The 12,635-nt window shown below is 38.6% G+C and overlaps 1 protein-coding gene across 22 annotated transcripts in view; it reads right to left on the bottom strand.

Annotated features, from left to right (window-relative positions):
• MYT1L (myelin transcription factor 1 like) overlaps positions 1-12,635 on the bottom strand; it is a 501,918-nt gene that overhangs the window by 160,401 nt on the left and 328,882 nt on the right. For all 22 annotated transcript variants that reach the window (XM_056128242.1, XM_056128237.1, XM_056128238.1 and 19 more), the window contains 3 exons: positions 10,993-11,047; positions 10,790-10,823; positions 10,467-10,529 (listed from right to left, as the gene is read on the bottom strand). In XM_056128242.1, coding sequence (XP_055984217.1) covers positions 10,467-10,529; positions 10,790-10,823; positions 10,993-11,047 — 152 coding nt within the window. The remainder of the gene's footprint in view (positions 1-10,466; positions 10,530-10,789; positions 10,824-10,992; positions 11,048-12,635) is intronic.

The following is a 12,635-nucleotide window of genomic DNA, read 5'->3' as shown; positions in this document are numbered from 1 at the left end:
ACCTTTTACTCATTTTCATAAGAATTCATTCTTGCATTAAGCCAGTGAGAGGCAAGTTTTGAACTTTGGCTGGAAACATCCTCATTTTCACAACATTTTCTGATGAAAACTAAAAAATATGAGATTAAAGTCTCATCGCACAGTGGAAAGGTAGAAAATATAAATTGAAGTTTGGACTTTTCATTCTATTTGGGATTCTGACATTTGAAGCACTTTTTTTCTCTTCAGGATGGAAGGTCAGAGGAGCAAGATCAAGTGCTCTCCCATCTGTACTCTGAAGAGTCAGTGGACCGTTCCCCAGTTTGGTCAAAGGGAGACTATCAGTCATCATACTGATGGCACTGACGCCTTCAAATATGCATCAAAGAACAGATCACAGTGCTCCTGGTTTCCCTAGAATCATTAGTTACCACTTCAGATGCCAGGCACTCAGGAGTGCAGTCTGGAGGGGTCACTGTCTTTAAAACTGGAAAGAGGGGCTTCTCATTCACAGTCCCACTCTGCCCCCTCTCTCCTATCACCACTTCTCTGAAAAGTGGGGAACCGCTGTCCTCACCGAATGGTTTATGCAGTAGACAGCTGACCTGTGGATCAGCCTGTTCTCTTCTCTGGAGAAAGAACCATAACCCCACAGACTGCCCACCCACAAGGTGTGGACTTTCTCCCAGTCACAGGCAGGATGCTGCGTGCCGTCTGAGAATTGGTTCAGGTGGTTCTTACTCACGATCACACAGCAGGGTCGTTCCCCGACAACCTTCACTGCCACATCAGGATGCTGTCTCTCTGCCTCTCAGGTCTAAAAAGCACCATCGTGTATTTTCCATAATCCCAGCGCAGATGGTGGTAGTCAGAATGGAACTGTGGGTTTTTTGATGGGTAAACCCCAGATAATAGTCGCGCTACATGCTGATTTTTGATGTATATTTTGTTGGTGTTTCAAAGCCATGTTTATATATTTTTAATCATTAGACAAGAAACCAGACCAAGATTTTAATTGGTAAATCTAGATTTGCTAAATGCAGATGGCATGCATTAGAAATTCTCTGTAAGTATATGTTTTTTTTCTTAGTTGTCTTTCTGAAAATACCTATGTTTCTTCTCTTTGAGTGCAGGATGATTTAAAACGTATATGTAATTTTATTCATTGTCAAAACTATGCCCTGAAATACATTATTGGCTTTTCTTTAGTTTTAGATCATGTGAATCAGTCCCAGTGTACTCTAAATTTGTAACAAAATGGGCGATGGCCAGAGATAGATCTTGGTATATGTCATCTAGGCAAATTGTTTCTCAGTATCATAACCAGGAATTCAGTTTTCCCCCAATAGATTATGTTGCACTGACAATAAAGGTTAACTGCCATCACAGTCCAAAAAAGACAGTGCCCAAATTTTGTGTTGGCACACATAAGATCAATTACAAGGCATAGGGCAATGATGCATCTGGAAATTCCCTCGCTTTCATTCTTCACTTCATACAAATAAGTCCCTCTATCTAAACATTTTGCTCCATGTACAACAGTGCAAACTATCAAATTAATGTTAAAATATGTATGCCCTAACTTATGATTTATAATATCAGTGACAAGTCGTAAAAAGGACAGGCATGCCATAAAGTTTATGGACGGGGTGATGGCACACACAATGATGTCTCATAAAGAATGAAGGGGAGGGGGATTTATTTATTCTAGTAGATTCACGAAGTAAAACACAGATAGACTGACTGGGTGGCTGCGTGCACAGAATTTTTCATAAACATCCCATGGTGCGCCCTGTTGTACGGCAGCCATACATTAATTAGAGCATTCAGCAGACACTGCAATGTGTTCTACGCACCCAAGTGAATCTTCATTTTTCACATGCAGGGCCTTACTAATTAAAATCAGCTTTGCAATTAAACGTGGAAAATTGTGTTAAACTTTCAAGCGTGGTTAGAAAAAAATGTAATTATTTTTAGGGTATTTTATTTTAATGCAAATGAAATTTCTATCAATGTAAAACCGGTAAAAAAGGAGGTATAGGGATTCTAATTTCTCTGTATCTTCCTCTTTTTTTTCTGTCTTTTTTTAATTTTTTTTTTTTTTTTTGGATTATAGATGCTCCTTTCAGTTGCACGTTGCAATGCTCCACTATCTCCCGCCAGTACCTGGCTCTGTTCCAAGGCTTTTAGTGAGTGCTCTCTGTCAAGGCATGAATAATACAGCCCCTAGGCTGTTGGCAGAATCCAAATGAGGCGTGCATACATCAGGAAGCAAGCCCTCCACTTTAGCTCCAGAACAAGCTCCCGTGAAGACAGGCAATTATTCACCCGCGGCTGCCGCCATGGCAATCACACTGGTGGGTGAAAGGTATATGAAATGGAGAGAAATCAGAATAAGGAATATGCACAACAAGCCAGAGAGAATCCAATCATTTCCTAATAGAAAAGAAAAGCGGCCATTTGGAGCTTTTAATTTTCAAGTTTCAAGATCAAATAATTTGATTCTGATATTTTCTCCATTTGGGAGGATTTAAACCCAACTTGAGTACCCACCACCTGACATCTGGGAACAGGTTCAGTGTGCAAGACTCTAAAGCTAAATTTGGGGTCAAATATTTTATCAGGACCCTGTGCCCAGGTACATTTTAAAATTTTTCAGTGAAGGGTACATGTAAATCTATTAGGCACTTTACATCTGTTAAATCTATCAGAAATAAATTTGAAGCATTCACAGAATAGACATGAGGAATGACTTCATGTGAGGGGGTAATTTCTTTCTCTAAAATCACTATTTAGAAACAAGTAAATCCACTTAATTTCAAAGGTTATGTGTACAACTTTTTGAGTGTGTTTTGTTTGGGGGCTACACCCAGAAGTGCTCAGGAATCACTCTTGGCAGGAATCAGGGGACCGTATGTGGTGCCAGCATCAAATTTGGACCGGCTGCATATAAGGCAAGAGTACTACCCATTGTACTATCTCTTCAGCTAGTATATAACTATTTTAAGCAAAAACAAACTTTAAATTGATTTACATTGTATAAAATTAATATGTGCTGGCTAACAATTCAATCTTCTTGTGTCCTATTTAAATTTTAATTGTGCAAACAAAAATATTATGGTGATTTTTAGTTCATGGAAAGTTTAATTTCTCTAGCTGTAGGATAACACCGTTTTGTACTTCCTCAGGTAGCTTATGTTTATCAGGTCACATTCATCCCAGGGCACTGAACCTGTATTATAAGTTAATACTGCCTTTCTCCTCTCCTTATGTCTTTTGAATAGTTTACCTGAAAGCAATGTCCTTTCTGTATGGGCACAGGAAGACAGTTAATATTATGCTTTGTATCTTGGGAGTTGATTGACTCCAAATAATATTTACTCCTGGACATCTGCTTTCTTGACTCAGTTCCCCTTAGTTCCTAGCACCCCAAAAGCAGGGTCCCGACGAGGGACTGAATGGACCCAGGGCAAGCTGTGAGCTACCCTGGCATGAAAATGGGCCAGGCCAAAGCGCCACCATACTCAACTATATGTTGAGGACATGATCATGGACAAATGCTGTCATGATCCAAAATAACAACAAGACCAGAACCCTACTGGGGCTAGGAAGATGAACCTGGCTTGAGGACTGTGGAATGTATAGTGAGATGTTTTCAGGAAGAACCAAACTAAGTTTATATCTCTTGCTGTGCTCATACAGAATGACATTGCTAGAAAAATAAGAAGTGGATTTATTACAACTATTTAAGTAGATTACTAACTGAGGGAAGAACACACCCTTGTTGGGATCCCACCCTTGAACAGATCTCCTAGTAATTTGGAGTAATCTCTTTAGATGAGATTTTATCCTTGAGTTAATCTCCTGGAGATTAATTTACCTCTCTTTGTTGATTTGTTAATGTTCAACCCACCTTTGTGTCACTGCCTTAGTGATTGCTCTTTAAACTAAGACTGTAGGCCCAGGGGAGGGAGAGCCAGAGTCAGAGTGAGAGGGGCTCAAGCTTGAGAGAGAGAACAGCCGTCCTGATCCAGGTCACACACAGGGCTCAAGAGCACCGAATGCGGGCGGTGAGAAAGAGCTGTCCAGAGAGCCCGTGAACACACAACCTTCAGCGTGCTAAGATTTTACACTCTAGCTATACTAAACATGAAGTTGCACTTGAACAGAATATGTTTTGTCAACACAGAGAAAACAAAAGCATGAGCTCTAAGTGTAAGACACTAAAATTTTCAATCTTAGTCACATCTTCTAATGTGGATTTTTTGCAGAAATGCCTTGACATTGGCATTTTAGCTCATATTTTAGCATTCATTCACCTGTATCTTGGTTTAATAATAGCATCTCTTTATCAGGTACCCAAACCATAGTAAAACAATTACAGACAAAGTTACGTGCAGTTCTTTCTACCTCATTCTTCCATCAGATGTCAGCCTTTGGTTTGGGAGTATGCCATCAGAAATCAGTGCAGCCCTAAATCTCACCTGTGACCTGTTGTGGTCAGAGATCTGGTGTTTGGAGCTCAGAGCTTCCGGAAGCTGCTTCCTCCCCACACTCTGAACCAGATCACTGTACCAGGCCTCACTGGGGTTTTCTGTCAAATAATTGCCAAAAGGCTGGGAGGAGATACTGAACAGTGACTAAACTCTAAGTTTGTGGGGTCCAAGTAGTTCACTTTGTTATCATCATGACCCACTATGAAAATATAACAGGGTCCCATAAAAATACTTGCTTTATGCCCACCCATGTACTAAACACTTTCAGTCACATTGGGGGACGATACAGTCCATGGAGGAGAAAAATCTCCTCCCTATACTTGAAAATGGTAAGCTTGGTCTATAGTCTACTTTCCACTCAACGCCTCTTTTGCAAACCACAACACCCCAAAGGAGAGAGAGAACAAAAGGGAATGCCCTGCCACAGAGGCAGGGTGGGATGGGGAATGGGGGGTGGGAGGGATACTGGGGTCAGTGGTGGTAGAGAATGGGCACTGGTGGAGGGATGGGTACTCGATTATTTTATAACTGAAACCCAAGCACAAAAATTTGTAAGTCTACAACTGTACCTCATGGTGTTTCACTAATAAAAATTTAAAAAAAAAAGATTCTATTTGAATAATATATATTTAAAGAAAAGAAAATGGTAAGCTTTGGAAAACTCACTTCAGCTGACCATGAGTTCCTTTTTGTTCCTTCAAAGGGTATCTTATGGTCCAAACATCATTTAAAACATAAATATCTTGAATAACCAGTTAGTATAGTGAAAAAAAATTGTTACCACCCAGGGTGGCAGAACAAAGTGCACAGTTAGGTGATAATATGAGTTCTAAGAAAGAGGTCAAATTTTCTGTGCACAGAAAAGACTGAGTTGGTATCTGGGGTCACAGTAAGGCTACACCTCTGGCCCTCATTTCATTTTGTTGTCCTATTTATATTCAATACACTAAAGCCTCAGGCAGAACAAACTAAAGTATCCTGTCCCAATGATATTTTGAAGATAAATGTATGTTATACTGGTTAGCTACATGAGATGCCAGCTCTTAATTACATGTATCATCACATAGAAGTGCTGAGTGAGCTTGAATTCTTGGTGGACAAAGCTTGGGAAAGCAAATATTTATCATTGACTGGGAAAGAGTACACTTCCTTTTTTTTTCTTTTTGTTTCTTTGTGTGTGTGTGTGTGTGTGTGTGTGTGTGTGTGTGTATGTATGTGTGTGTGGTGGGGGGAAGCACCCAGCTGTGTTAAGGGCTTATTCCTGACTCTGTGCTCAGGGATCACTCCTGGAGGTACTTGGAGCACCATATGGGGAGCTGGGGATCAAACTTAGGTCAGATGCATGCAAGGCAAGTGCTCTACTCACTGTATTATCTTCCTGGTCCCACTTCTGAAGGAGTTGATGCAGTCCTATTGGGCGTTCGCCTTACAAGCGGCCAACATGGCCGACCCGAGTTCGATTCCTCCACCCCTTTCAGAGAGCCCGGCAAGCTACCGAGAGTATTCGATATGCCAGACACAGTAACAACAAAGTCTGCAATGGAGACGTTACTGGGCCCGCTCGAGCAAATCGACGATCAACGGGAGGGCCTTTACCTTACCTTTACTCTGTCATTAATTTTTCTCATTTGTGCCCTGGCAGCCAACAGACCCAGAGTAGAATATAATGCTTCATTTAAGCCCTGCTATATCCTAAGTTTCTGACAAAATTATGTTTCAATTTTCTTTGTGTTTTACCTAATTTATTTTCTATTAAACTTCAAACAACACAGTTATGCATGTATTCATCAACTACTCTAAATTGTTTATAAACTTTTAAAACAAATATTCATCAATAGATTATCATTGTTTCATGGGTACAATTTTTGAAGCATATAAACAGTACAGCCTTAACTGTCATACCCTAATTTTTAACCAGGATATTAAACAGTACATTCTATTATTTTTTAAAAAATTTTATTTTTTTTGGGGGGGGGGTCACACCCAGCAATGCTCGGGTGCTACTTCTGGCTCTGTACTCAGGAATTATCCCCTGATAGTGCTTGGGGGACCATATGTATTGCCGGGGATCGAATCCCTGGCATGCAAGGCAAACACCCTCCCCGCTAGGCTAGACTAGATTAGCCGGCATGCAAGGCAAACACCCTCCCCACTAGGCTAGACTATCGCTCTGGCCCTAAACTGTGCATTGTTAATCAAATAATTATTTTCTTTCACAATAATTATTTCCTTTTCTTATTCTTGAATTTTTACACACACACAATCTTACCACTATCACACTAAAAAGAATTAATAGGCCATCAATTTCAGCAGCTATTCTGATTTGTGCCAATCACCATTAAAACAGCATGAACAATATCTAAGCTTACCACAATTTCTGTCCTATAAAACAATAAAATGGGATAATGATATTGAGATTAATATTTGATTTTCTTAAAAAAGCGCTTAAAGATCCATGAGTTCCTTAATAATGTAAATAGATGACTGAATCAATAAATAACTGCCAGGAAGAAAAATATCCTTTTGCAGAATTCCAAATAATTTATGCAGATACATTCTCCTTCAGTTGATGAAACACAACATGTTTTCCTGTGAGACTGCCCATAGTGACTTCCTTTTAAAGAGTACAGGATGGTAAGGGAGAAAAAAAAGAACTTATGGCGTACAAATCTGAAAATCACTAACTCGGTCTAGTATCAAAGTCGATATTATCAGTGTGAAATCTTATTTAGAGCATGAACATTTTATATGAGGATGGTGCCTTGCCTCTTTGGTCTTCTTTCCCAAAACTCATACCCCTTGTCTTGCTATGAAAAAAAGATATAGGTCAAACCTTGATTTATAGACATTTTATGTAATATTGTATTCATAACTGTCATTAAAAATAGTAAAGCTTAGGAAAATATCATACTCTTAGGAAATTAAGAGTTTTGGAAACTTGGGAAATTCATGAGAATCTAAAGTAAATGGGTATTGAATGGAGCAGAAAGGGATATTAATTTTTAAAATAATAATAATAATACTATAAACTCTAGTTAATAGTAATATATAGATATTGGTTCATTAATTTGACAAATATACCATACTATATAAAATGATAATAAATAGACTAAATGTGGAATATATAAGAACTTTCTCGAGTATCTTTGCAACATTTTTGTATATGTGAAACTTTTATAAAACTAACTTTATTTAAAAAGTCAATACTAAAGGACTAACTGGTAGGTATCATTTTAATGCTTTGTATCAGATTTCCTAAAACTTTTCCCTTTACATTGTTGATTTCTCACTACTGCCTTAAATTACTTTTTGCTTGTTTAAATAAATACATGCTCTAACTACTAATGAATCATTTTCCTCATGATAGATGAGTAAAATAAAGTTGTTGCTTCTATAGGAATGCTTTCACTTAAAATTGTATAATTAAGGTCCTAAAGGATAGAAACTTTATAGTACAGCAGACAGGATGCTTGTATCACATGTGACCAGACCCAGTTTAACCTCCGGTTGCCAGGGATTTAACTCAGGTGTGTGGTAAAGAGGTCAAGTTCAAGCTGTATCTGTAATGTTTGTACAGATATCTATGTGCAGAAGTGTCAGTCAGAGGAGACCAACTTTTGTGGCAAGAAGCAGTTTTAAATCAGAAAACAATTCAACACCAAATGTAATTAAAAATATTACAAATTAAAAATGACAAGTCATAAAATTGTAGTTTAAAGTAAGTCTTATCTATTGCAAGAACACTCAGTTAAGTTTTTCAAATTCTTTACTTAACAATTACTATTAATGTATAAGCATAAAAAATACAACTTATATTTCACTTGATACTTGAGTGGAGATTCAATTATTAAGATTCCTTGATGGACGAGATTTAGACAGTGACATAAGTTTTAGCCATTAATTAATTTGTATAACAAATTCTGCAACTTTTTCATTTTAAAACTGAAATTGAAGTCCAAAAAATGTTAAATAATTTGTCCAAAAGCCCCTTTACTAATTAGTAGCACAGGGGAAACTAGAACCTGGTCTCTGTTCTGGGAAATAGTTCTTTTTCTAAGAGAACATATTTTATGTTTTAATTAAATATTTCCATGAAAATATTAGGAATTCTAATAATTACTTAAAATCAACACATGGAAAAGAATGATGACATTATTGTAAATTCATTTTTGTTAATTTCTTCCCCACATGATATTTCTGTGACTCCTCTCTCAAATTTTATCTAATTAATTCCGATAAGAGTCTGTGCTTCTCTGCATAGATCACTATCGCATCTCTAAGCATGACAAAGCTGGGTGATCTTTAAACTTTCCTATTGTCCATTAAAGGACCTTTTATTTCTTAAAAAGCAGGGCAAGAAATTTCCTCAGAACAGATGTGCACACATGCCATGCCTATACATACCAGTCTGTACCTTGAGAGAGTGCACCATTAAAAATCTGACTGAAGTAATTCTTTGACAACTTCATGATTTTTTTCTTCAGGATTATGGTTATGAAAGTATATCTAGCTGACACCCAATTAAAACTTTTTTAGCCAAATGTAATCATTTCTTATAGTAACAGTATGATAAAGCTTAACTATTGACTAATCAAGAGATGATTAGAGGGAAAATTAGATTTCACTCATGGTTTGCTAACTTGTTTTCCATAGAAAACATGAATAATGCATTTAAAAAACCTTATAGATTAAAAATTTACATACATACTCCTTTATAAAAGAGCATAAAAACTCCAAATAAAATGTTCATTTAAGTGATATGATTCAATGCATTGCCATTTTGCACCATGCAATAAAATGATTCATTATATTTAATAATTTTCATCACAACATCCTCTTAAAGTAATGGCCATTCCTTTGGTTTTTAACAAAGAATGTCTGTAACAATTTCATCATAGGGGATCTTAAAAGTTCTCTGTGACTCTAAATGCTGGCATGGGGCTCTGGAATATAACTTATATTTTCCCTTTGATTTTATGAAAAGAAAATCAAAATAAATGCTTGCTCTCACTTATATATGAATGCTGCACTAAAGAAGAAATAAAATGTGGAACAAGGGAGAAAGGTCATTGGTGGAACCCTGGCATACTGCCATAGACGCAGCTTTGAATTAAGTGGCCTGGTTGTTGGATGGAATGATCCTAGTCTCAGCAAATTCCTTTATAAAAGTTTAGTTAAAGGCTAATTGTAATCTGTAAACATTTCTAATTCACCTTAACCTTCTCTTGAAAGGTAGAGCTATGTTACTATCATAAAGAAGAAAACCCTACTTGCAAAAATAAATCAATCTGGGATTACCAGTCACAGGAGCTTTGGCTTCAGATATACAAAGTACAATTTCGCTGTGATGCACATTTAGCAATAATTACCAATGACCACATTCTCTAGATGCACTACATGCATCTTTGTGCATCTCTGTTTCAGGACTGGAATCTCTGTATTTAGGAGGATATTATAATCACTTAAGCCCCCAAGTCTCATTAGTGTGATCTATCCTGGTCCAGCACCTTTGCTCTGCCCTCCCCTGGTGGCTGCCCGGCTGCCTTGTTCAGATTCGTTTTCAAAGATGAACTCTGTTAAATTATGGAAGCCACATTCCTATGGAAAGATCAGGAAGGTCACACTTTAATTTAACAACATGATTTCCTATCCTGCAGCCACAGAATGAGAAAGTGGCTGAGAAATGAGCCTCTCACTGAGGCAGAGGGGATGGGTCACGTGGTCAGGCTGGGTTTGCATATGGGGAAAATGAAGCTGCTCTGAATTTGTATCAGCTCACATTTTATCCTAAACTCTGTCCCAGGAGATAGCTAGAATGGTTTTCTCTTGGAGAACCTATAAGAGGCCAAAGACTGAATGAACATTAGAGGGGAGAAGAAGGGCACAAGTCCATTTTTCAAGGACACCCAACCACACTCATTGTCATCATTTGGTGTGGGCCCCTATATAAGTCACTATAGAGAGTACAGGGTGAAAAAGTACAGACATTACCTTCTGTGTCTTGCATATTTGCCACTAACGTGACCACTGCCATCACAGCCAGGAGTGGGACAGCTGCAACGGGAAAGAGAAAGTTACACCCTGAGCATGCTGTAGGTGTGGAGAGAGCGTGAGGCAGCAGACAGAGAAGCTGGGAACAGGAGGAGGGGAGAAATTAGGGGATGCCTTTTATTAGCAAGGCTCAGGGGAATGAATTCCATCAGTGCAGCAGGGCATAAGCAAGCCGCTGATGAACTCAAGTACAGTGTACCCATTAAAACGCAGACATTTTCTAAATTGCTAATGGGGATACATTTTACTCATAGAACACTAACCTGAACAGCTCTTGTATGGCTGGTTCCACGGGAACTGCAGAGAGATGGAAAATAGATAAAAATTTATCATCTGTCACAAGTAGCTCTTTTCCACAGAAAATTACCCAGAGGGTGGGGTCAAAGCAGGGGTCACCGTGCAGCTTCTCCGGGGTGAAGGTGACCCTGATTGGGGCCTCCAGGGACTCAGGGAAGCTGAGACGTACCTCGGACCCCTTTGGACCGTGTGCGATGACGCTTCTCCTCGGCGTCCACCTCCATCTGGGGATAGATTAGCAGGCGGTCAGTGTCTCCATCTGCATGCAAAGGCCAGCAATGCAGGAGCTGAGTGCTGCTTAGTGACAGGGTTTTAATCTTGCTTCACTTCAGGAAGGGAAGCCCTCTATAAGGGAGTGTGGGGAGAGGGGCCAGGCTATTTAAAGGTGCTATTAAAAGTAATAAACCAGACCTTGACCTTGCAGGGAATAATCAGGAGGTGCTTGCTCTCAGTCTAACAGGGATGAAATTTGATGAACCTAGAGGTTCAACCTTTTCTTTTTCTTTTAAACAATTTGATCAGAATATATCTAGGTTGAGTCTGAGTTTTCCTTTGTACCAAAAATATGTTTTTAAGCTTGCAGGAAAAAAAAGAGCATACAAAGTCTGCATGCATGTATATATTTGTAACTGAAAGGCTTTATCTGATTAGTTAAGAGGAGAGGAGAATTTAACTTGGGCAATTCTCTCACTGATGTCTATCTCTGAAGTGCAATAGCTGCCCACGTTGGTCTAAACTATTAGAATGTTTAGACCTCTGCTCTTCCTAACCATGAGGCACGTCTTTTTTCTTTAAGAGGCATGTCATATACCTGAAACTTTCAAAGTATTTTCACATAGCATCTTTCATGATTTTACAACAGTTTTGTAAAGAAGGTCTCATTATATCTGCTTTATAGATATGACTTCCCAGAATCATCTGAATAGAAGTTCACTCTCTGAGAGTCATCTTGAAACAACAGGAACAAGCACATAGCCTGATGGGTGACTTCTGTACTAGTAAATGTGCACCAAATATTTACACCATGGATTGATAATTTATACATGGCAGAATTGAGGAGTAGGAGAAATCTATTCCATATAATAAGGTGCTTGTGACAGAGGAGAGGTAGAGAAGATAGTGCTTTATCTGAGATGTTGCTCTTTTCACTGTACCCAGAGCTGTGTCCCTGGGCATAAGGTGGGAATCCTAGCTGTCCTTTGTGTACTGTTCACTTCCTCCATAGCAGGTGACAAAGGAAAAGAGAATTCCAGTTAGCTATTTGTCGCCATGTTAAATGCATATAAGAGGAAAGACCTGTATAGACCTATGTACCATTCTACCCTAAGGGCCACCTCAAAAAGCTCTATCTAGAAAAGACAGTACTGCTCACTATAGTTCTGGAAAGAACTCCAATGTCCAAGAATAGATGACTACCACTCAGCTATAAGAAAAGATAAAAACATGTCACTATATCATTGCAGCACTCTTTACAATAGCCAGAATCTGGAAAAAACCTGAGTGCCCAAGAACAGATGACTGGTTAAAGAAACTTTGGTACATTTACACAATGGAGTACTATGTAGCTGTTAGAAAAGATGAAGTTATGAAATTTACATACAAGTGGTACTACATGGAAAGTATCATGTTAAGCGAAATGAGTCAGAAAGAGCGGGATAGACACAGAAAGATTGCATTCATCTGGGGAACATAAAGCAACAAAAAGGGAGAGTGACACACAGGAATGGCTGAGATTACTACCAGGAATTTTGCTCCATGAATGGAAGGCCAGCCACAGGCTCTAGGTGAAAAGGAAGCTCAGATAGAGAAGAG

Source organism: Sorex fumeus, unplaced genomic scaffold (genome assembly GCF_029834395.1).
Source record: "Sorex fumeus unplaced genomic scaffold, SorFum_2.1 ptg000006l, whole genome shotgun sequence".
In the NCBI taxonomy this organism is placed as follows: Eukaryota; Metazoa; Chordata; class Mammalia; order Eulipotyphla; family Soricidae; genus Sorex; species Sorex fumeus.
Note: the sequence above shows the minus strand (reverse complement) of the source record. Positions and strands in the feature narration are given on the sequence as shown.